Genomic DNA, 23563 nt, shown 5'->3' with positions numbered 1-23563 from the left:
GGGAGGGGCACGTCCCCTGCCTGGGTTCAAGGGGAGAGCAGCCCCTCGCGCTGGGGAGTCCCGCAGGGCTGGTGCCACCCCGAGCCCCTTCCTTCCTGCAGACGAGGGGCTCTGGGACATCCTCATCAAGGACATTCCCAAGGAAGTGACCTCCTACACCTTCAGCATGGACATCCTCAAGCAGGGGGTCAGCTATGATTTTCGTGTCATTGCCGTGAATGACTACGGCTACGGGACCCCCAGCACGCCGTCCCCCTCGGTCTCAGGTAGCTGTGGGGGTGTCCCAGGGGGGTGCCATCTCCTCCTGCTATCCCCACCTAACCAGCTCCCTTGCACGGACCCAGCTCCCACAAAATCCCTCGGGGTATCCCCCTCCATACTGCTTTGCCCCCTCTGCCTGCCCCCCCCCCCCCTCTGATCCTTCCTGCTCTGTGCCCCAGCCCAGAAAACCAACCCCTTCTACGAGGAGTGGTGGTTCCTGGTGGTCATCGCCCTCGTGGGGCTCATCTTCATCCTCCTGCTCGTCTTTGTGCTCATCATCCGCGGGCAGAGCAAGAAGTACGCCAAGAAGTCGGACTCGGGTGAGCACCGGGGGTCTGCTGTCCTGGGGTGGGCACCCACGGGGGACCTCGGGGGGGCTGCCTGGGATGCAGGAGGAACGAAATGCCCATGGGATGGGGAGGCAGCATGCTGGGCATCCTTGGACCCATGGGGTGCCAGCTGAGGGTGCAGAGCCCTGATGCCATCAGTCTCTCCAGGGCATCCCTGCCTGCTTTTGGGGTCCAAATGGGTCAGTGAGAGCCCAGGGCAGTGCCCAACCCGCCTGCCTTGGGGCTGCCTCCTCCCGAGACCTGGTGACATTCCAGAAGGATGTAGCAGGCTCCCCGGAGAGCACTGGAAGCTATAGAGATTAAATAAATGACTTGTCCCGCTGTCAGCTGCGGAGGCAGGGCAGCGCAGGGGCTCGGCAGAGGTCACCGGGATTAGTCAAACACGGCTCTGTTTTCTTAGCTGCATCAAGGGCTCAAATTGTGGGGAAAATCCAGAGCTCCTCGTTAAGCAAACAGAGCCGTTGAGCTGGGAGCTGGCGGCGATGCGGCAGGTCAGGGTGGGAGCCAAGGCGGGCTGGTGGCACCGGGCAGGGGGCCGCTGCAGGACCCACGGCTCGTGGGTGTCCCCAGCACCAGGGCTGGCCCTGCTCCCTCCTGCTGCCCCCCCCGAGGAGTCGGGGCAGGGGCTGGGATCAGAGCACCCGGCGCTGCGTCACCCTCGGGGGGGCTCGGGGAGGTGTTGGGAGGCTGAGCCCCTGTCCCGCAGGGAACGGCTCCAAGGCGAACGCCCTGAGCCACGGCGAGATGGTGAGCCTGGACGAAGGCAGCTTCCCCGCCCTGGAGCTCAACAACCGGCGCCTCTCCGTCAAGAACTCCTTCTGCAGGAAGAACGGCATCTACACCCGGTAGGGACCCCCGCCGCAGCCCCCTCCCCGGGCGGGAGGGCATTTTCAGCCATCGTGCCCGTCCCTACGGTGGGCGCTCACCCATGGGCAGCATCCTGGAGGGGGTCTTGGCGTGGCCGGGGGCAGCCCGTGGCGGTGTCCCCCGAGCCTGCCCTGGGGGTGCTGGGGTCTGGCACGGCCCCGAGGTGGTCCTGCACTGAGCACCCGCCCGTCCCCGAGGTCGCCGCCACGGCCCAGCCCCGGCAGCCTGCACTACTCGGACGAGGACGTGACCAAGTACAACGACCTGATCCCGCCGAGAGCAGCAGCCTGACCGAGAAGCCCTCCGAGGTCTCCGACTCTCAGGTACCCCCCCCCCCCGGGGCTGCGCACATGGACGGGATGGGGAAATGGGGGCGGAGGGGCTGGGGGCAGGAGGGGCACTTCTGGGAGGCCCCCCCCCCCCCCCGTGCCCCCCCCGTGCCTCACCCCGCTCTGCCCGGCACCACGCGGGTCCCGGTGTGCGTTTGGGATCGGCACTGCCAGTCCCGTGCCCCATCCTGCATTTACGCGGCGCTTCCCCGTGGCCTCATCGTGGCACGGCTCCAGCAGGAAGCTGGCACAGCCCCCGGCCCGTGGGCACCGCAGGGGATGGCACGGGCCCCCCCCCCCCCCCCCCCCCCCCCCCCCGAGGGCAGCGGGCTTGGGGACTGTCCTGCTGCCCGGTCGCTGGTGGCAACGGCGGCGGCTCTGCCAGCCCCACAAAATGGCACCTTTGTGTCCTCCCCGAGCAACGGGCAGCCCTGGCCGGGCAGGAGCCAGCCCCTGGGGAGGCCACGGAGCATCGCCCCCGGGGCCGGATGCTGGGAAGCAGCTGAAAAGCGGAGGCTGAAGCCTGGGGCAAGGTCCTGGGGGTCCCCGCGGCACAGCCCTGTCCCCGAGCAGGAGGGGGACTGGCCCTGAGCCCCCCCTTCCTCCGCCCGCGCCAGCTTTTTTTCGCCATGGTGCAGCAGGATCCCGCTCCCTCCTGCCTTAGCGGGGATCGAGTGTCTTTTTGAGGAGCTGTGAAGAGCGGCGAGAGCTGAAAGCTGGCGCGGCGCTGCCTCCCCGCCGCCCCTCAATGGGCCCTTTGTGCGCGGCCAGGAGAAGCTGAATCCAATTACCGCGAGCGGGAGGCAGGGGGGCCGCCCGCCAGCACCCTCCTCCCCACCACCCTTACAACCCTAACCCTAAAAGCCCTTACAACCCTTACAACCCTAAAGCCCTAACCCTAAAAACCCTTACACCCCCACCACCCCCGGTCCCCACCACCCTGGGGGCCCCAGGGCCACGCAACCCTTTTGTGGGAGGTTTTATTCTGCTTTATTTTTGTGTGGAGGCCTTATTTTGCTTTATTTTTGTGTGGAGGCTTTATTCTGCTTTATTTTTGTGTGGAGGCCTTATTTTGCTTTAGCAAAAATGCAGCAACACCCCAACGGTGCCGCAGCCATCGCAGCCCCCAAAACCCTTGGGGATGCCGGTGCCGGGAAAGCTCTCCCCATTTCTGGGGCTGGCGGGCTGTGCCCTCAGCCCCACGCTCGCCTCCTCCCCATCCCTTAGGGCAGCGACAGCGAGTACGAGGTGGACCCAGGCCACCAGAAAGCCCACTCCTTCGTCAACCACTACATCAGCGACCCCACCTACTACAACTCGTGGCGGCGGCAGCAGAAGGGCATCTCGCGGGCGCAGGCGTACAGCTACACCGAGAGCGACTCGGGGGAGCCCGACCACGCGCCCCTCTCCACCAGCACCTCCACGCAGCAGGGCAGCCTCTTCCGGCCCAAAGCCAGCAGGACTCCCACCCCCCAGACCCCCGGCAACCCCCCCAGCCAGCCCGGCACCCTCTACCGCCCGCCCAGCAGCCTGGCCCCTGGCTCCAGAGCCCCCATCGCCGGATTTTCCTCTTTCGTTTGATATTTAAAGAGAAGCGAAAAAGAAAGGAGCAAGAAAAAAAAAATACAAAAAAAAAAAACCGCACACAAAAAAAAAGCCCCAAGGAATCAAGAAAAAGCGACGAGGGGGAGAAGAGGACGAGGGGGAGAAGAGGAGGGGGACGCTGAGGGCCCCAGGGCTGGCGGCGCTGGGGCCCGCAGGGGGCAAAGCCCCGGCTGCCGTGGGCACAGGCACGAGCTTGGGCTTTTTCCTTTTCTTGGCAGGACTTGGAGCAGGATGCCAAGTGACTTTGCTGGGCTGGGGAGCAAACCCCCAGCTCGTCTTTTGGCCAAAGCTTTCTGCGTTACAGACTCCTCGGCAGGGCTCGGGGCTGGCAGCTCTGCGCCCTGGGAGCTGGGGGGGCGCGGGGCCCTCGCCGTGCCAAACCCCGGCCCCTCCGCTCGGGGTCCCCCGGGAACACGGGGCCGGGCAGTGACACAGAGGATGACTGCAGGGGGAGAGGGGCTCTGCTTCTTGAAAGCCTCTGGAGCTGAAGCCCCCAGCCCGGCCCCTTTGGGGAAGGGGGCAGCCACTGCGCCAGGAACCATGCGGATAATTAATTCCTCTCTTCAACATGGCCCCCCCAGGAGTAAACCCCAGGAGAGCCCCGAGAGGTGCAAGTGGTGCTGACGTCCCCTCTGATTTGCACACCGGGGCCACGCAGGGGCCCTGGAGAGGACTCGGCGGGGGTGATGCAGCGACCGTGGCCACCCCCCTGCCTTCCTGGGGCTTTGGGGATGTTTTTATTTTAATTCTCTTTGAAGCAGAGGCCTGTGAGCACGAGGGGCACGCGGGGGCGGCGATGCCCGGGGGGCTTCAGGGCCGTGGAGGGGGGTGGTTCTGTGGTCTCTGCATAGCAAAACACCCGCAGTGCCTACCGGCGAGCCGGGCACCAGCCGGCGGGGCCGCGGCGCCCGGGGCGAGCCGAGGGAGATGCCAATAAAGAGCCTGAGGATGACCCCGTCTCCCTTCTGTCACCCTGCTGCGGCAGCGAAGGAGCTGGTGGGACGTGTCCGTCTGTCCCGCAGCGGCTGTACCGCTGCGCGTTCCCATCCTAGAGCAGCGGGGTCGGTGCCTGGGGGAAAAGGGGCTGGGTGGAGGGAGGGGGCCCCGCTGCAAGCAGCAGCGCCTGCCCCACGTTTCTTGCAGCCAGCCCCTGCCACCAGGCTGGCCGAGGGCCGGGGGGGGAAATCAGGGTGACACGCTTGGCTTTAATTGCTTGTCACCCCTCCGGCAGCACGCGATGTGGGTCGGGAGCAGAGGGCTGAGGGAGGACCCCCCTGGGCCAGGGGAAATGGGGCACGGGGGTGACCTGTGTTGGCATCACTCCCAAGCCACGTGTGGGAGCTCGTCCCCACCGCAGCTTTTTGCCTCGTCCCTGTCCCCGGAGCCAGCAGGGCGCAGAGGGCACTGCTGGCAGGTGACACCGTCGTGCTTTGGAGCTGGCACGGAGCGGAGCCCGGAGCCCAGGGTGCTGACACCCCGCTCGGTGCAGGCATCAGCGCCGGGTGGGCTTCCGAAGCTGCCGGTGCGGCTGCGGCCGGAGAGCCCGGGGCCCTGTGGCACGGCGGTGGCGAAGCCGGGGCGAGCCCTCACCGTTAGCGGTTCCCCCCGAGTGCAGGATGCGGCCCCGAGGAAGCGGCAGAGCCCGCAGCCCGCCGCAGCAGCTCCTCGGGGAGCCTCCCGGGGACGGGCAGGAGCTGCGCAGCAGGGGACAAAGCACGGTGCAGGCACTGCGGAGACGGGCTGGGTGCCAGTGGCGTTAGCGGCACCTCTCGTCCCCCTGCGCTGCCTCAGTTTCCCCGTGGCGCAGAAGTGACCCAGGTGGCTGCTCCAGCGAGGACGAGCTGTCGGCAGCCGTCGGCACCGCGCTGGCCTTGATGCAATCCCCGGCTTGCACTCGGCTGGGGCCTGCGGTCTGCCAAGGGCGAGCACCGCGCGCTTATCAGGGCTGGGCCAGCCAAGGGGGACAGAGGGCAGAAGCCGAAACCCCAAACCTTGGCCGTGTGGCTCCGGAGTGGCACCCGCTCGCTGCCCCCGGGGCAGGGACGCGATGGGGAGGTGTTTCTGTGCCAGAAACGGGGCTGTGACCCATGAGCCGAGGCTGAATTTCATGATTCATTTTTATTTATTTATTTTAGCTGAAGTGACGTCGGTATAGCCTAGTGGTAACATTTTATTCTCCGGGTTAAGCTGAAGGGAGGTGTAATTAGAGCTAAGGGAAATGCTCGGCGAGGTGGAAGAGAAACTGCCTGCAGCCTGGGCTCTCCTTTTCCTCCTGATTCCTCCAGTTCCCTGCCAGCTCCCGGGGCCGAGCTGAGTCCCTCCACCTTTCCCTTGCCTTGGGCTGTGGGGACAAGGACAGCTCCCTCCTGCATGGCTGGTGATGGGACGGGGCTCAGCGCGTCCTCAGAGCCCCACCACCCCCTGCGCAGCGTGGCCGCGATGCTCTGCCGCGTGGAGCTGCTGCCACGGGGATGGCACCGGCCCCACACCGGTGCAGAGGGACAGGAGAGCAGGGAGAGGACGGACCCAGGTCTGCGCATCCTGCCTGCAGCCGTGGGGGCTCAGCACCACCACGCCGCGCACCCCCTGAAGCCGTTCCAGGGCACGGCCTCTGCCGGCTGCGGTGGCACCGGGGTTCCCGGGAGGGCATTGGGGTTGTGCGAGCTCGATCCTAGCGCACTGGGGCCGGGGGAAGCGTGCTTTCTGGGAACGGAGAAGAAATCCTGCCCGTGGCAGGCTCCGACCTGCACGCACCCTGCCCCGGCGCTCGCCTGGGCACCTGCGGGTGCCGAGGCGCCGGCGGTGAGCGGGCGGCGCAGTCGTGCCGGGGTGCGCCGGGGGGATGGATAACCGCACAACCCCAGGTGAATGGCACGGGGAAGGGGTGAAATCCCGTATTTCTGGCGCGAGCTGGTGGCTGTAGGGTGGTGGGGGCTGTTGGGGAGGTTTCTGGCCATGGCCAGCGCCGACACAAGCCCTGGAGCTGGGGGGATTTGGGGGGGCTGGGGGGCTGTGCCCCACTCCCAGCACCCTGGCTGCCTGCCCAGTGATCCCCACACCCCACTGCAGCTCCAGGGCTTGGGGGAAACCGCCCGGCGTTCTCAGAAGCATCTCCTGTGCGGCCAAGCCAGCAACAGCAGCAGCCAAAGCTGGCAGGCGCTGGCTCGCTGGCTGGGGAGGAGGGGACGGGGCTGCTGGGAAACCCGGGCACATTTTCCCTGGCTTTTCAAAGTGCTTAACAATTTATTTATTTATTTATTTATTTGACTCTGCTTTCAAAAGCTGCTGAGAAGCACTAAAAAGAACCAGCGATGGGTTCAGGGAGGGAGGGTCGTAGCCACCCACCCACCCGCTCCCGAGCCTCCGAGCACCCCGACCCCACAGCCACCTCCCCGGGGCCTCATCCAGCCCCGGGGCTCTGCAGGGCCGGAGCTGGTGTGGAGAGGAGCAGGGGCCGGCTCTGGCAGGCAGTTTTTCGAGTTGAGTGGGTGCCTGCGCTTCCCAGCCGCAGCACTGCCAGCCCACGGGAGCCGTCCCCGGCAGCGCTGTCTCCCCGCCAGCCGGCTGATTTTAATTCCTCCTGACTGCGCTGTCTCAGCCGGCGCTGCGCTCCCGTGACAGCATCAGGTGAGGCACCCAGCGCCGGCCACGCGAGGCCTACATCTGACAGGAGCTGGCCTGGTAGCGCTGATCTATCAGATAACGAGGCGTGGGGCGGCTTGGGGCAAGCGGGGAGAGCTCTGGGATGGAGCCTCCTCTCCCACATCTACCCCCGACCCCAAAAAAAGCACATCTAGGGGTGGCCCCCAGGGTGCTGGACCGCAGGCACAGCGCTTGGTGTCCTGCCTCGGTTTCCCATATGCAAAGCATGGAAAATAAAATTTGGCAACCAAACCGGCTATGGAAATGGCAGCGATGCGAACCGAGGCAGCAGCACAGCCCGGGAAGGAGCCTGCAGGAGCAGGAGGGGGCTCGAGCAGTGGTGCTGAGCAACCAGGGGCTGTGCCCACCACGGTTTGGCCGCGGTGCTGAGCGCAGCGGAGCCTCTGTGCCGTGCCGGCGCTGCGCTTCCAACTCCTGCGTGCCAGCCCCGGGCTGCACAGCGCTGCTCAGCACCACTGCCTGCAGCAGCGCCGGGGCCGTGGTCGCGGCCGCACGCCATTCCCGTGGGGGACAGCAGCCGTGCCGGGGGGGCCATCGCAGCGCCAGGCACTGCCCGGACCCAGCCGCAGATGTCAGGTTGGTGCCGCCGAGCCAACGCAGCAGGATGGCAGGGCACGGAGCCGCCCCGCACGCGGGTTTCTCCTCGCACCGGTGACACCGGCACCTTCTGTGCCCCGGCACCCTCGTGTCCCAGCACCCGAGCCCCCCGGGCACGTCGGGCACCCGGAGCCAAGGCTCCCGCTCGCCACCCCTTTACGCAGCAGCCCGGCTGCACCCAGAGGCGCCAGACGCTTCGGAATATGCAAGAAACGCTGCATTAGGCAGATGCGGGGTAATCTCGCGCCTCCCGCCCCTTCTCCCCCACAAAGCTCTCGCCTCAGCCTCCGACGGGGGCCGTGCAGCCCCCAGCCCCCGCTCTCGGCTCACCAGGGTGCCCCCGCCCCTCGCACCCCCGAGCTGCACCCCCCCGCCCCCCCCCCGACCCTGGGGGTCCCCACGGCCCCCCCCCCTGCACCAGGCCTGGGACCACCGGGGGGGGTCTGGGGCTGCCCGGGGACAGGGGGGAGCTGGGGGCAGTGGGGGGCGAGTGGGGGGGGTCACGGCTGCTCCCCGATGCTGAGCCCCTTGGCCGCTCAGTCCAGCTTAATTAATTCCCTTAATTAATTGGGGCCGCTCGCATCCAGCTCCTCAACCCCAGTCTCTATGCGGGGGGTGCAGGCTGCCCCCACCCACTGCCGGGCCTGGGGGCGCCCACCCTTCGGACCCCCCCCCGGAGGGAACAGCCCCGGGTCCCCGCGCATCCCTGGGTCCCCATCGTGGGGGGCGCAACCCGGGACCCCCGTTACCACCCCCCCCAAAAAAAAATGGGGCGCGCCCGGCCCCAGGGCTGCCCCCCCCGGCCCCCTCGGGTTTGAATGGGGGGGGGGGGGGAACCTGCCCCATGACGTGGCGCCGCCCTATTGGCCCGGGCGGGGCGATGACATCATGCCCGTGGCGGCGGTAGTGGAGGGGGGGGGCGGCACGGCTCGGCTCGGCTCGGCTCGGCTCGGCTCGGCACGGCACGGCACGGCCATGGGCTGGGAACGGGGCGCCACCGCGCAGGTAAGGGGGGGTCGGGTCCCTCCCCGGCACGGCTCGGCACGGCCCGGCCCGGCTGGGTTTGGCACGGCACGGCCCGGGAGGAGCTCGCCGGGCCCTGGCTATTGTCCGGGCTAGGGACGAGACGCGGCGGGAGCGGGGCTGGCACCGGGCGGGACCGTTCCGGGCTAGGGCTGGGGCAGTTGGGGCGCTCCCGGGGCCGGCCCCGGTGTGGGGAGGGGGCTCGGGGAGGGGGGCGCAGCGCTCACGGGGCTCCGCGAGCGGCAGGGGACGAGGGGGGCGCGGCGCCGGCAGCTCCCCGGTGCCCCCGGTTCCCGGAGGGGGGCCGGCTCCGGGGGGGTGCGGAGCCGCCGCGGGTGGGGTTCCCGGGGCTGCCCCCAGCCCAGGTCCGGCACCGGGCCGGGAGCGGCGCTGCCGAAGGAGTTAACAGGATGCGGAGCCTCCGTCCCGTGTTTGCCCAGCCCGGGGCACCGGCTCGCCCCGCCCGGGGGGTGCGCGGCTCCGGCCCCGGGGGTGCGCGGCGCCGGGTGCGGGGTCCCCGCGGGTCGGGGTCCTGAGCGCAGCCCCGCGGCCCGTCCCGGTTGGCTCGGTCCTCCCCGAACTGGAGCAGCTCCAGCAGCACCCCTTGGGCTCGCCAAGACCGGGCGAAGGCGGGTGCTGAGTCAGAGCCGCCCGAAATCCCCGTCCAGCTCCTCTTCCTGGCATGGGGGCACGGCTTCCCGGCCTGCCCTCGACCGCGCTCCGCGTCCCCGGGGAACGCGTGCCGGCACCTCGGGGCTCTGCGGGCACGGGCACGGGGCTCGTGAGCCCGCCACGGCGTGGCACCGGTGCCACCGGAGCTGGGCAGTTCGGGGGAGCTGCTGGCCGGGAGCTGGGCGCAGCCCGCGCTGCCCTGGCGTGACCCCAGCAGTCGCAACACGCCCTACGGATGTTTCCGAGCGCCGAACCTATAGATCGGGGAGGCTGTTAAAGGGGGGGGGGAATCACTAGCCGGTGGGGAGAGCGACCGACTCGCAGGGAGCGAGCCAGCGGTGCGTGGGTCCCTGCACCCTGAGCCAAGGCTCGCTCCCCAGCGGGACGCACGGTAAACAGAGCTGTTTTGGCCGCCGCTCCCTCGGAGACCGTGGAGCGAATCCAGCTGAGGCTGAGCACGAGTTCAGTGACTTTGGGTGCTGCAGGGTGGGGAGAGCGAGGCTGGCCCTGACCCCCAGAGCGCGGGGCAGCTCTCACACCTCTGTGCCATGGCACGAGGCGACGGTGGCGGGGCCTCCCCCCCCCCCCCCGCCATGGCACCGCCGAGCAGCCCGGGTGCCGGCCGCGTTGTGCTGACCGCGGCCGTCTCTCCCTTTGTTCCCTGGGTTTTTGTTTGAGCGCAGGCAGCAGCCGTGGGGCCCCGAGCTGGCCGGCTGCGGGGTGCCTGCCAGCAGGTAGGGTGCCGGGGCGAGCCGTGGGAAGCCCTGCCTGTTTACTTCCCGTCCAGCCCAGCGAAACCGCAGGAATTCGGAGCCTGGAGGAGGCCGGGAGGTCTGCTCAGCCCCGGTATCCTGTCGGACCCCGCCAGCCCCCGCTGCGAGACGGAGCGAGGCCAGCGAGGAGATAACCTCTCCCCCCGGAAACGTCCCCTCCGCAGCCGCGGGCTGGTTCGCGGCCCCACGGCAGGAGGATTTATGGTCCTCGGCGTGTTCTGGCGTGTCCTGCCAATAGTTACTCGCTGAACTCTGGATAGCTCTCGGTCGTCAGCGCTCCCTGGGGGAATCGCTGCTCCGCTTTTGGCACCGGCGTGCCGGCGCTGGGGCAGCGCCTTCCCCGGGTCAGCTCTGATCTGCGTGCTGATAGCTCCGGCCAGAGCCGAGCTTCTCCTCCCAGCCCGGCGAGCTGGCCCGGGCTCTGACTCTTGCTGCCGGCCGCCTTTCCGCTTCCAGTGGCGCTGGGGCCTCCTCCGTGCATCCCACAGCCAAACCGTGGCGGTGCTGGCGGACAGGACCAGACCCGTCACCCCCGCTGGAGCAGAAGCAGTCACCGGGCGCCTCCTCGTCCCGCGCCAGCAGGACCGTCTGCCCCCAGGCCCTGGCGAGGCTCGCCGGGGAGCCCGACGCCAGGGTGTGACAGCGGGCTGGTCCCCCCCCCCGGGACCGGAGGTGGCAGGGCGTGAGCTGCGAAGCGTCTCTGGCAGCCGCCTGCCAGGCAGCGACATCAAAGGGCTGCGCGAGACGGCCGCCTGGGGCGGGGGGCCGGAGCCCCGGGGAGCTGGGCTGAGCGTTTCCTCCCTGCCCCGGGGCTGTGCGGGGGGCCCGGACCGGTCTGGGGCTGCCCCAGCTCCCGGCAGGCCGGGGAGCATCCTCTGATCTCTGGGCTGCAGGGTGCTGCCCGTGGCGTCGGCACAGCCAAGGCTCGTTTGGAGCCGGCCGGGCCGGCCGGGAGGGCTCTCCCAGCTCGTGAGCGGGCTGAGCCGGAGGCAGGCTGCGTGGGAGCAGGGCTGGAGCGGTGTTTCCCCGGTGTATGCCCACACGCCGTCCTCTTTCTTGCCCCCTACAGTCCCCAGGAGGTGGCTGATGCTGAGCGGGGTGAGACGGGGCGGGGGTGCTGCTGGAAGCCGCCCGTTTGCAGGGAAAATCGGGGACCTGAGGCTCTCGCCCTTTGGACCTCATGGTCCCAAAAGGGTGAGAAGGCAGGGATGAAGCAGGGCACAACCTACCACTTTGCTTTATCCCTTTTCCCTTCAAACTTGCAGGTTTGAAGGGAAAACCTTCAAACTGTCCCCCTCGCCAAGGCCCTGCTAGGACTCGCGGCCATCCACGGTGCCCAGAAGTGGGCAGCGCTGCCTGCCCCGCCGCGCAGCCTCTCGGGTTGTGCAGCAGCCTTCCCCCAAGGTACCTGGGCGAAGCTGCTCCGGTTTCCTTTGTGAAAGCGTCTGCAGCGTGGATGTCACAGGATCCGCTCCTCGCCCTGAGCGGGAGCAGGAGAAAAGGGCTCTGTGTCCCGCTCCCCCCGGGCAGGACGGGGCCGGCGGAGGCGTCTGCTCCCCCGTCACCCTTTGGAGAGGCTGGGAGCGAAGCACCAAGGGAGACCTCGGCCGCCACGAAAAGGGTTCGTGGGCAGGAGCCTCGAGGGAGGACGCAGCTTGTTCGGAGGCTGACGGTGATGGAGAGCTTCTGGCCGGGGAGGCCGCGCCGGTAACGCTCGAACCTCCCGGTGGCCCCTTCACCGAGGCTTGCAAAGTATCTCGCAAATGCTGAACTTGGCCCCGAAATCTAAATACAAGGGAGGGACAGTCCCCAGATGGCCTAAATCAGCAGCACAGTTGCCTGGCCCAGCTGGGGAGCTTGCCGGGAGTGTTTGTTTTATGTAAAACCAAAGGCTGCAGGAATGCTGGCCTGAAAGGAGACCCTTGCCGAGGGGAAATGTCTGTGCCACGCACACGCGCTCGGCCTGTGCGAGACGCTGGCAGTCCAGCGAGCTGCCTCCGCGTACAAATGTGGGGAGGGAAGGGGAGGAAGGAGCCTGCCAGCGCTTGGTTTGAGGTGGTTGCGCTGGGCAAGAAGGCGATGGGATGCGGCAGAGCGGCTGCTGCGCCCTGCTTGCACCCTGCCGTGCTCCGGGGGTGTCCCCTTCAAGCCCCCCCCCCCCAGGCCATCGTGGCCTCAGGAGCCGCTGTGGAGCGTGGTGGCCCCGAGCAGGGGCTGGGCGCAGTGGGGCTGGGCGAGAAAGGGGCTGGGCGCTGGGACTTTGCACCCGCGTGGGGTCAGAGTCCGTCCTGCCCACACGGGACCGGCTCGGCTGCGTGGCAGGGGAAAACCGGGTGTCGCGGGGGCAGCTCTGGGACGTGCCGGGGGGCAGGTGCCGCGGCCGTGGGGGTGTCCGGCCGAGCGGGTACGTAGCTGGGTTGTGCAGGGGCCACGCTTCCAGACGTTGTCCCCTTCCCCGTGAGCGTCACGGGGCCGTGGTGTCGCCGGCGATGCCCGAGGGGAGGAAGCGGGCGGCTGCGAGCTCTTCCTCCCCGAGCTCTTCCTCCCCGGCAGCCCCTCCCCGGACCACCTGGGGCTGCCTGACGCCACGGGAAGCCGGGATGCGGTGACGTGGTCGCTGTCCTTGTCCCCCTCCTGCGGGGGCCACCGGGGCTGGGCTGGATGGGGCGGCTGGCGGCACCGGGGACGGAGGTGGCCGTCCTGCTGCCGGGCCGTGGGAAAGAGGAACGGAGAGGCCCTTTGTCATCTCTGCTGTGAATTGTCACCCCTGAGTCACAGCGGTGACGATGAGGTGGCCGTGCATGGGACGGCGCAGCGAGGGTGGGCCCAGGAACCTGGCACGCGTGTGGGCTCAGCACCGGGTGGGCGGGCAGCGAGGAGCGGCGCGGGGGGCTTTGGGGTGCTCGGGGGCAGCACCAAGGCTGTGTCCGCATGTCCCCGTGCTGCCAGGTGCGTGAGGATGCGGGAGCCATCCCCGCTCCCCGTGCTGCTCCCCTCAGCACGCCGCTGGCCCGGCGGTGCCTCCCGGGGGCTCTACGCCCTCCTCACACACTTCCTGCCGTCTGTTTCCAATTCCTCCTGGCGGCTGCTCCTCCCTGCTTTCTTTCAATTAAAAAAAAAAAAAAAAAAAAATCCCAGGCATCTTCTCGGCGTGCGGCTCCCAGAGGCTCGAGCGCTGCCGTGCCCCTCTCCGGGGGGCTGGGGCTGCGTGGGGAGGGGGCACCGGGTGCCCTCGGTGCCCCTCTTTGTGTCTGTCCCCGAGGCGCAGCGGGATCGCTCGGCGTGCCACTGCGGATCCGGCTGCTGTGAGAGTCAGCTCGTGCTTTTTGGGGAGCAGGGAGAGTAGGAGGGCTGTGGGGGGTTGCAGGGTGGGATGTGGCGCTGCTGTCCCCATCCCTGCTGCGACGCAGAGCTGTGGAGGGTCCCTGTGGCCAGGCCACGTTTGCTGTCCTGGCTCTGTCTCCAAAGCAGCCACGAAGCGCTGTTGTTCGGCCCGGGAGGGGAAGGGAGACCTGGGCGCGAGCGAGGCCGCAGCACCGGGTGTCCCCACTCGTGGGTCACCGTGGGACAGGGCGAGGGGACGCTGTGGGGCTGCGGTGTCGTGCTCACGTGGCTCGGGGACCGTCCTGCTGCATCCCTGTGCCCCCGTCTTTCTCCTGCAGCCCTTCTGCGTCTGCTCTGTGGATGGGGACTGGCACCGCTGTGGGGACAGAGCGGGATGTGGGGGGTCTGGGGACCTGTCCCCCGTGTGGCACCGTCCTGTGTGGAGCAGCAGATGCTTTTCCCCAGGGTACCAGAGCCGTTTGCGGGCACGGGGTTGTGTTTTGCAGCCTGGCAGGGTGAGGGCTGGTGTCAGTAGATCTGTGCCCATCGGTGTCCTCGAGGCCTGACCGTGTCCCTCTCTTGTCCCCCAGGAGTGACCCGTCCGTGACGCCGGCTGGGAGCCCAGACACGGAGCAGCAGACGTGAGCACCGGCCGGGCCTGCAGGGCGTGTGACATCCCCTCGGCCACCCCACCGGGACCATGCCCATCCTCAAGCAGCTCGTCTCCAACTCGGCCCACTCCAAGCGGCGCTCGCGGGCCGACCTGACGGCCGAGATGATCAGCGCGCCGCTGGGGGACTTTCGGCACACCATGCACGTGGGCCGGGCCGGGGACGCCTTCGGGGACACCTCCTTCCTCACCAGCAAGGCCGGGGAGCCCGGGCCGGAGGCCGGCGAGGAGCCGGGAGCCTCCAAACCCAGCCTCCTGTCCCGCCGCTTCCGCAGCAGCAAGCGCTCGCAGTCGGTGACGCGGGGTGACCGGCGGGACATGCTGGGCTCGCTGCGGGACTCGGCGCTCTTCGTGAAGAACGCCGTGTCCCTGCCCCAGCTCAACGAGAAGGAGGTGGACAGGAGCGCGGGGCAGCTGCCCAAGAGCCTCTCCTCCAGCCCCGTCAAGAAGATGCCGGAGGAGATGAGCCCCGAAGAGCAGCAGCGCCTCAACGGGGCGGCCGCCGGGCCGCTGAGCCCCAGCTTGGACGAGCGCGACTTCGGGGACATCACGGAGCTGCCCGTCGTGGTGGCCAAGAGCGGGGCGGGCATGAAGCACGCCGAGTCCATCATGTCCTTCCACATCGACCTGGGGCCCTCCATGCTCGGGGACGTCCTGAGCATCATGGATAAGGAGCAGTGGGAGCAGGACGAAGACCCTGACGCGGAGGAGAGCCGCGAGGAGGTGGGAGCCGCCCTGCCCGGCTCCCCGGTGGCCTTGCAGAGCCAGAGCCCGTCCCGCAGCGCCGGTGGCCGCGGCCCCAGGGACAGCAGTTCGGCGTCCAGCTGCGCCTCGGGGCCGGAGGAGCGCAGCCCCCTCCCGGGGGCACAGAGCCAGCGGGGCCCCCCGAAGCGCCCCGACAAGGAGTTCTCGTTCGCCGACGAAGACGACGACGAGATCAGGGTATAAGGCGGGCGGCCGAGCCAAGGGGTCTGGTTCTCATTTGCGGTTGCTTGGACACGGGGCCGGAGAACCCGATGCTGGAATCGACGGCACTGGGGAAGACTTCACTCCTCGCCCCTTCCCTCTCCCCTCCCGGCGGGCCAGTGTCCGTCCCCGTGCCCGTCCCAGGGTGGATGTGCAGCGGCAGGACAGCGCTCGCTCCCGGGGCTCCCCGCTGGCTCTCCGCCCCCAGGAAAACTCCAGCACGGCCCGGGAGAGGGAAGCGGACTCAATCTTGGTTCTTTCTGTTGGACTTTGGATGCTAGCGCTTTTTTTCCCCACCCCCCCGCCTATGTAAAGCAATAGGATCAAACAAGATGAGGCTTCAAAGTTGTAGCCCCTCTAGTAATGTATGTATATTTTTTTTTTCTGCCGTACAGTTTTTACTGCTCTCTGATTTGTACCTAACTTTCTTTACTCCTGCTTTTGTTTTTTTAACGGAGGGGAAATTTCCTACGAGGAAGGACTTGGCTCTGGAGCTCGGAGCTCTGCACCATGCGGAGGGCTCCAGGCCCGCAGGCAGCTCCAGCTCCCGGGTTTCTTCGGGACTTTGTGCAGTCTGAGAGCCTCCGGCCCCGTGCTGCAGTGGGGGCTTGCTCCCCATCTGTCTGATGGATGGATCCATCCCAGCGTTTCTGTGGCCAGCCACCCTCCGGAACGCGCAGCCCCAGGTGCTCCCAGTTGTGGTGGGGACACCAGTGGGGGCCTGTCCCCACGGGAGGGGTGCCCAGGACCCCCGGGTCGGGCTGAGCCCTCGTGCTGGTGGCTGCAGCCCTGGGGCCGGTCTGGCTGGTGCAGGCGGGTGGAAGAGGAGGGTTTTATACCGTGTATGTAAAAATGCAAAGAATAAAAGGAAATTGTAGTGACAGCAGTGGCCTGAGTTCCTGGAGGGGGGTGGTGGGGTTGCGTTCTGCACGAGGTTTGGTGCAGGGATGGGGTTTCTCCGTGCCGCTGCCACCCCCGGGCCCTGTCCTGCCTCCTCCGTCCTCGCTGCAGCCCTGGCCCTGCAGGAGCTGCGCCAGCCCGGCCTCCTCTCGGTGCCCGTGGCCGTGCTTTATCTGCCCATCGCAGCGGGGGAAGCGGCGAGCTCCTGCTGGCCGGATCTGGCTCCGGGCTGTGCCCCTCCGGCCAGGCCGGCTCCTGCCAAGGGGCGGCAGTGCCAAGCCGCCTCTCTCCTCCTGCAGCCTGCCCGATTCGAGCCAGGGAGAGAGGAAAGGTGGTGGTGAGGAAACTTTCCTGCTCCCGCGGGTGTCCTCAGTGCCCTGCTCTGAGCCCTGCAGAGCTGCCGCAGCCCCTGCCAGCCCTTGTGTGGGTGGATGGAGGGGCTGAATCCAGCTCAGGGGGTGTCCCCATCCCACGGCAGGATTTCTGTGCGTGAACAGGGCTCTGCCAGCACGAGGGCTGCCTTCCCTGCCCGGTCCCGCTGCTACAGATGGGGTCAGCAGCCCCAGAGCACTTGGGCTCCCCGGGACCTGCCCAAGGGATCGCCCTGTGGGGACTGGCGGGTGCTACTGGTGGGAGCAGGCACTGTGCTGCAGTGGGGACACAATGGGGTCCTGTGCATGAGCCAGGGCCGATACAATGCCCCGCGGCGTGGGACATAGGGCTATTGTCCGGGCTGGGGAGAACAACAGCAGCTGCAGCTGGCTGCCCGGCCAGCGGCTGCTCTGAGCTCACCGGGGTGCCTCTGCCCCGCTCCCGGCGCCTGTGTGATCCCCTCATCCTGCTCCGTGGTACTGGGGTCCCTGCACCCTGCCCTGAGCGTCCCTCCTGAGCCGATGGGTGCTGATCCCTGCCCGCTGGGAGGTCAGGGGGAAGCCGGCTCCTGCTGTCCCTTAGCGAGCAGGAAGGTCTCTGGGGTCTGTGCCCCTTCCCGGAGGGTGCTGTGCAGAGGGGGAGCCGCGGGGCGGCCGTGCTGCCGTCACGCAGCCATCGCCATCGCTGTGACGCCTGTCGGCTCCAGCCTCCCGCTCGGCAGCACCGCGCTGCCACGAGCCGACGGGGCAGAAAGCAGGCGCTGCACCGCGGGACACGGCCCCGCTCACTGGGACGGGGCAGCAGCCCCAGTGCAGGGCCAGCACCACGGGGCTAGGGCTAGCGGCGAGTAACCACCAGCACCTCGGCCATGCCAGCAAGCGTCTGGCCAGTGGGGACGTGGCCGGCACAACCAGTGGTGCTGGGGGGGGGGGGGGGGGGTGCATGGTGCGAGGCCGCGGCCCCGCCGGCAGCGCTCGGCAGGCGGGCGGCACTGGTCCAGTGCGTTTATCGCCGGTGACAGAATGGGAGCAGGTCTCCGTCCCCGATGTGTCAGGCCCTGTCGCTCCGGGCGCATGATGGGGACGTGCGTGATGGAGGAGGGCCGGGGTGTGCGGTGACGCCTGGCACGGGGGGGGGGGCTGCTCGGGGTGCCCCCCAGGATGTGGCCCCGCAACGGGGCCGTGTCCCACACGTGCTGCTGCAGCCTGGCCCCCGGCGGGGGCTGAAGGGGTTCTCCTGGGGGTGCGAGGTGTGAGCTGGGTGTCCCCACTGGGAGCCTGGGGACGTGGCCGTGTCCTGCGGGCAGTGCAAAGCGGGACTGGGGCCGGTGCTGCTCTGCGTCACCCAGCAAGGCTCAGAGCACTCGGAGTGCAACAAAAAACCCGCAGGCTCCATCCCTTGCTCTCAATGACAGCGTGCAGGCCACGTTCAGCTCTGGTTTTGGGCTCTCTGCTGAGCAGAAAGCCCAGGGTGAGGGGTTAGCCCCCGGGGTGAGGGGTTAGCCCCCATGGTCGGCCCCAGCAGACCCCACTGAGGGTCAGGGGCCGCCGGCCAGCTGCTCTCGGTGCAGAGCCGGGCGGAGAAGAAGCAAATGTCAGCACCGAGGCAATTACAGGCTGCAAGCGGCTGGGGCCTGGGGCTGAGCTCCCCGCAGCTGGGCTGCGGCACCAGGCAATCCCGGCTGCAAATTGAGATCAGATGCGGGCGGCTTCTCCCTCTAAATGGAGGGCGCCGGGCTCCTGCCTGGGCTGGGTTTGCTCTGTTTTGGGGAGGAGGAGGAAGGAGGAGGAAGGGAGGTTTCTGAGCGCTGCTGGGGCCCAGGTTGGGCGCTGTGATCGTGCTCCTTTGGGAGGCTGGGCTGGGGGTGCCTCTGGCTGGAGCTGGGGCCATGCAGGAGCTGGTGGCGGGCGTGGAGAGGCTCAGGTTTGACTTGGAGGCTGATGTGGAGCAGCGGAGGGGAGCCCAGCTCCTGCCCTTCCCGGGTATGTCCAGTAAGTCGGGGGACAGGGTCCTGGGGCAGCCCTGGGGGGGGTGGCAGGGGTGCAGGAGGGGTAAGGAGAGTCCCAGCTGGAGCTCCCTGCTCTGCTGCACCCACTGCAGTGCCTGGGTCCCCCTCGGGTGGCCCCAAGCACTGCTCCCCTGGGGATGCCTCCGGCCCAGCCCTGTGAAGGAGCTGGGGTGCCCTCCTCACCCCGATAACACGGGGGTCCCGCTGCTGGGGCCTGCGGGTGAGGCTCTCTCTGCCCTGCTTTCCCCGCAGAGCTGGGGGTGGCCGTCTGTGAGCTCTTCACCCCGGGGGCTGTGCACCAGGGGTGAGTGTCGGGAAGGGCTGGGGATGGGACCAGTGCCAATTTGCAAGATTTTGGGGACATTAGGGAGATTGTGCCCCCCCCCCCCCCCCCCCTTCTTTGTCACCTCCCCCGTAGCCTTCTCCATGGCCCTATACCCACCAGGCGGGCAGTTTGGGGCACGAAGGCCGACCTCTGCTCAGAGCCCACCACCAAAACCCTTCGGAGCAGCGCTGCCAACCCCGCTGCACCCAGGGGAGGGCTGGGGAGGGTCTGGGTGCCCGGTGCCTGGGACAGGCCCGTCGGTGACCCCCCCCCCCCCCACCTCCGTCGGTGTCCGGGGGCCGCAGGCACGCAGTGCCCGTTCCGGCACGCGGGCGTGGAGCGGGCGGTGGTGTGCAAGCACTGGCTGCGCGGGCTGTGCAAGAAGGGCGACGGCTGCGGCTTCCTGCACGTCTACGACGTGACCAAGATGCCCGAGTGCTACTTCCACTCCAAGTTCGGTAAGTGTCGGACTGGGGGGGTCCTGGGGTTGTGTACCCCCCCCCCAGCCCACCCCGTGTCCTTCGGGCCTGGCCTCGAGCTGTCGCCTGATGCCACCTCCTGTCTGTGGGGAGAAGCGCCACTGCCACTTGGCCTGGGGACACAAGCCCCCAGGCCAAACCCGTGCACCCCAGGGCACCTGGGTTTGTCCCACCCCGCCGTCTTTTAGTGCCTTTTTTTCCCCATTTGGCTTGGGGGAGCCTTGTCCCACCACCTCCCCCCTTTACTCCCACAGGTGAGTGCAGCAACAAGGACTGTCCCTTCCTGCACATCGCCGCCGCCGCGGACAACGGGGCCTGTCCCTGGTACGACCGAGGCTTCTGCAGGCACGGTGAGGACCTGAAAAATGGGATGTGCACTGGGGTGAGCGGGGGGGGCTGCCCATGTTCCACACCACTGGGGGTGGGAACCTGCACCCTGCTGCTGGCCCTGCCTCCCCTGAAGGGATGGAGCCAGAGCTGGGTGAACTGGGGTGGGTGGGTGGGCTGGGGGTGGCAGCGGGTGCCCAGCAGGGGTTTGGGCGCAGTGCCATGTCCCTGCTGACGGGAGGTTCTCCCGTGTGTGGCAGGACCCTTGTGCAAGTACAAACACATGCGGAGGGTGATGTGTGCCAACTACCTCGTCGGCTTCTGCCCGGAAGGACCCAAATGCAAATTCATGCAGTACGTACGGCGTGGGATGGCGGGGAGCTCAGTGTATGGCCAGGCTGGGGTGGCTCAGGGACAGCCAGGGGATGGTCCCCTCCCCCAAGGCTGTGGCCCTTGTGGTGTCTGGCTCAAGGATGAGGATGCATTGAGGCTTCATCTAAATGAACCCCTCTAGTCTCTCCTTACTTCCAACGCGAGCTGGTGACAGCCCCAGTCCCTGTGGGGTCACCTGCACCCAGCGGTTCGGGCCCCTGGGACAGCACTGGGAGGCTGTGGGAGGCATGGGGGGGCCAGGGGCTGCCACTTGCCATGTCCTGGGGGTAACTGCCTGTCCTTGTGCTCCCCTCCAGCCTCAAGGCCGGGCTGATGACTCGCAGCGCAGATCCAGCCAAGGTGATGCAGGGAGGGTCCCGTGTGGACCCGCCTCGAGCTGAAGCCCTCTCATCTGTGTCCCTGCTCCAGTGCTCTTGTAGGAGCCACGGGACTGCGGTGTCTGACTGCCTCGTGTCCCCCCAGGGAGCCGAGTGTCCTCAGGAGCTGGCATGGCTGGCACCCGCTGCTGGCAGGGAGAGCAGCCCTGAGGACATGCCACCTGCGGAACCCCTGCTGCTGGCTGCTGGTGCTGCACAGCCCAGGGCCACCAGCAGCGTCCCCCCCAGCCTGCAGTGGCTGCTAGAACCAGGCACCTGCTTCAAGGTGGGTGGTTTTGGGGCTGGGAGCCCTGGGTGTGGTGATCCCACCTCTGTGGGATGGTGAAGTGCTACGGTGGGCGGCAGCATGAGGTGTGGGGGCTCCGAAAGTGGCTTTTTGAATCAGGATGTGTTCTCTCCCTGGGCTGGGCTTTTTGGCCTGTGAGCCTGTCCCCAGACAGGGGATCCCCTTGTCTGGGGTGGCTGACAGCAATCCCAGGCAGCTGGGGTTGCACCGGGCTGGGAAGGAGGGCTGGAATAATCAAACCCCAAGTGATGCTGGGGTGAAGAAGCTTCTTTAAGTGCTTGGCACACAGCAGAGTAGCCCTGGAGGGCAGTGACCCTTTGTCTCGGTGGGGCAGGGGTTTGTTACAGTGAGAGGTCTTGGGCTGCTGCTTGTAGGCAAGAGCTGTGCCAGCTGAGGCTCCATTAACCCACTCCCTTGGAAATGCTGGGACCAAAGCACGTGGTAAAACAGCCCAGAGTTGATCTAGCACAAGCTTGACGGCTGTCTCTCCTTGTTCCCTCCCCAGTGTGGACAGAAAGGTCACTATGCTGGCAAGTGTAGGAAGAATCAGCTGGAAATCCTGCTGGGAAAATGACTTGAGTGCTCCTGCAAGGAGACGGGAAGGAGGACACAGGGCGATACACAGCACGATGGAGCCAGAGAGACTCCCACTAGGACAGCTGCTGGACTAGAAAAGCCAGTTGGTTTTGCTCAGCGCTTGCTCTCACAGCTCTGTGCACGAGGAGCAAAGGAGGAATCACAGCGTCCTTAATGCAGCTGGAATTGCACTCTCCTCCATTTCCCCCGTGGTCACTGCCTGCTCCCTCCTCTGCAGCTGCGTTTGGATGGGGGCAGCGGGGAGGGGGCACGAGGAAATTACCGACCCACAGGTTTGAGGGGTGTGGGAACAGCTTGTGCCAGTCTTGGGCAGAGGAGGGTGTGGGTGTGCTGATCCCCTGTGAAGGGGGGGGTGAGAAACACCACGGTTGAGAACACACAGGGCTGAGCAGGAAAGGAAAACGCACAAAGGCTTTTATTGCTGGTAAGGGGAGTTCTTGGTGAAACGCCTCTGACACAATACTTCTGCACCTCACTTGGAATAAAGAGTTCATATTTTTGTTGCCTTTTTTTTTCTTACCCTTCATGCCTGTAGCATGACCAATGCTGCTTTTCCAGACATGTTCGGTGACGGCAGGCTACAACTAGCGCTCTCATAACTGTCCTCGTTTGTCTGATGTCAGTTTGCCCTTTGGGCACAACAGCTAATCCAATGGATTTTCTTCCACCAGAAATAGGGCACTGCCTTCTCAGTGCTGCTGCTTTAAAGCCTTCACAGAGATCCTTCCTGTGGCTGTTCTGGTGCCCAGGCAGTCCCAGGGGTGCTGTGCTGTTGGGGAAGCAGGGGCCCCTTTGTGGAACAGCTCTGCAGGGACCACCCTTCTCCTGGGGCTGGTAGCAGAGCAATCTCGTTGTGGAGAGGGGTAAGTAAAAGACGGGCAGTGCTGGGCACAGCTCTGCTAACTTAAGGGAACGATTATCCCCCTCTGCCACAATCAATCATATAATTCATTGGCAATACACTGTAACATGTGTAGATACATGTGTAGATCAATCTACGCTAACCGCCTACATCTGGGAACTGTCCTGTCCCTGACCTATCCAGCAAGAGACCCAAGCTGCTGCAAAGCAGAGTACAAGAGCTCTCCTGCAGACCTCTGAGGAGCTGCCCTAACACTTTGTCTTTCAGTACTGAACGCTGCCTGACCCGCAGAGCAGTGACTGCAGGCTGTCGGCATCACCCCTCTGCCTGCCAGAGGGTAGCTGAAAAGCACCCCCTCAGCAGCAAGGATTTACGAGCTGTCTCTGACAGGAAGGGGGCCTCTGCTGGGTTCAATCCCTGTTGGGACGCTGGTCCAGAGAGCTTGTGCTGACTCCGTCAAATGGTTGTGATTGTTCCCTGGTTGCTGTTCCAGCTTCTTCAGTGGTACTTACGCCAGCGATTACACTCTAGCAAAACAGAGGGGGAAGGGAAGAGAAAAAAAAGTGTTAGCACGCTGCTACGCTCAGGGACTGCGTGACACAGTACTCTGCCCAGCAGGGGTGAGCAGGAATCTGACTACAGCTGTGTCTGTTTATGGGAGCAAGCCCTGGTGGGGAAACTACTCAACCACCACTTAAATCCCTTGTGTCATTTCTGAGTAAATCCAGGGAATGGGTTGTGTCCAGTGCTGGAACATCTCCCTCTGCTCTGCGCAGGTTTAAAGAGCGCTCCCAACTGTTTCTGGCCCTCTCCAGGGAGAAGCTGTAAATCAGTAACTGTTACCAGCACCTTCATTAACTACATTCCTCTGCCTACCTAAGCCAAATCAGAACGCTGTTCCCTGAGCTCTGGTATTAGTTTTAACTGTGACATATTTAAATGACTTCAGAGCTTGAAACAACATGCGTAGCAAATAGACTTACCACTCGTTGCAAAAGGGGGAGTTAGTGAAATAAGACATCAAGAAGGAAATAAGACACCAAGAAGGAAATCTTACTGATATGCTGATAGCTCCAGCCGTAGCTGAGGATGCAGTATCCAGCCAGGAGCATGGAGACCCCAGCTGCTCCGCCCTTTTTCACGTTGATGTATTTGTTGCAGTAACTGTTCCATGCTGTTGGAATAAAAATGCAGGGGTCAAACCACGTACCGGTCACACAAATTTCACTGGTTTCCATGCCACTCCCCAAAGCCAGATGGTTGGATCGATTGATTTATTTCTTTATGGACCGGCCCCCCGGACCAGGCTGCAGCAGCACGTTAGCAAATAAATCGGGTAAGTGGGACAATTCTGCCCCACGAGCTGGGAATTTAGCCTCACCTTTCTGCACTCCTCCAAGCAGCCCCCGGGGAGAGAAGTCACGGGTGGCCAGCCACGTGGGCAGCTCCCCCAGCCTGACATCCATCAGGCGCCTTTCTGCGAGGGGCCCTGTGAAACGAGAGGTCGGAGCAGTCAAAGGGAGGGAAACGAGGCCAA

At 66.2% G+C, this 23563-nt stretch overlaps 4 protein-coding genes across 6 annotated transcripts in view; 3 read left to right on the top strand and 1 right to left on the bottom strand.

Annotated features, from left to right (window-relative positions):
* SDK2 (sidekick cell adhesion molecule 2) overlaps positions 1-4364 on the top strand; it is a 48323-nt gene extending 43959 nt beyond the window's left edge. Inside the window, 6 exon segments of the mRNA XM_040530619.1 lie at positions 102-266; positions 441-581; positions 1318-1456; positions 1676-1743; positions 1746-1801; positions 3035-4364. Of these exon segments, the coding sequence (XP_040386553.1) occupies positions 102-266; positions 441-581; positions 1318-1456; positions 1676-1743; positions 1746-1801; positions 3035-3388 (923 nt within the window). The 3' untranslated portion in view covers positions 3389-4364.
* Positions 4365-8543: 4179 nt separating this feature from the next.
* On the top strand, positions 8544-15983 carry CDC42EP4 (CDC42 effector protein 4). 2 transcript variants are annotated; one of them, XM_040530581.1, is made up of 2 exons: positions 8544-8677; positions 14055-15983. In XM_040530581.1, exon 2 carries the CDS (start codon positions 14165-14167, stop codon positions 15080-15082), a length of 918 nt encoding a protein of 305 aa, XP_040386515.1. In that variant the 5' UTR covers positions 8544-8677; positions 14055-14164; the 3' UTR covers positions 15083-15983. The 2 variants fall into 2 exon arrangements, with proteins under 2 accessions (XP_040386515.1, XP_040386516.1); XM_040530582.1 differs by lacking the exon at positions 8544-8677 and adding an exon at positions 13422-13445.
* Positions 15984-18102: 2119 nt separating this feature from the next.
* CPSF4L (cleavage and polyadenylation specific factor 4 like) lies at positions 18103-21417 on the top strand. Of its 2 annotated transcripts, none has more exons than XM_040530089.1 (7): positions 18103-18354; positions 19011-19163; positions 19439-19534; positions 19772-19865; positions 20201-20243; positions 20367-20546; positions 21073-21417. In XM_040530089.1, the coding sequence occupies exons 1-7, from the start codon at positions 18261-18263 to the stop codon at positions 21139-21141; spliced, it is 729 nt and encodes a 242-aa protein (XP_040386023.1). In that variant the 5' UTR covers positions 18103-18260; the 3' UTR covers positions 21142-21417. The 2 variants fall into 2 exon arrangements, with proteins under 2 accessions (XP_040386023.1, XP_040386022.1); XM_040530088.1 differs by having other exon boundaries at positions 18103-18363.
* Positions 21418-21549: 132 nt separating this feature from the next.
* Positions 21550-23543, bottom strand: C18H17orf80 (chromosome 18 C17orf80 homolog). Its single transcript, XM_040530098.1, has 3 exons — positions 23408-23543; positions 23084-23200; positions 21550-22553 (listed from the first exon to the last, which is right to left on the bottom strand). The coding sequence occupies exons 1-3, from the start codon at positions 23490-23492 to the stop codon at positions 22525-22527; spliced, it is 231 nt and encodes a 76-aa protein (XP_040386032.1). The 5' UTR covers positions 23493-23543; the 3' UTR covers positions 21550-22524.
* Positions 23544-23563: the final 20 nt, after the last annotated feature.

This window comes from Cygnus olor, chromosome 18, assembly GCF_009769625.2.
Source record: "Cygnus olor isolate bCygOlo1 chromosome 18, bCygOlo1.pri.v2, whole genome shotgun sequence".
In the NCBI taxonomy this organism is placed as follows: domain Eukaryota; kingdom Metazoa; phylum Chordata; class Aves; order Anseriformes; family Anatidae; genus Cygnus; species Cygnus olor.
This window is presented reverse-complemented; position numbering and strand designations above follow the sequence as displayed.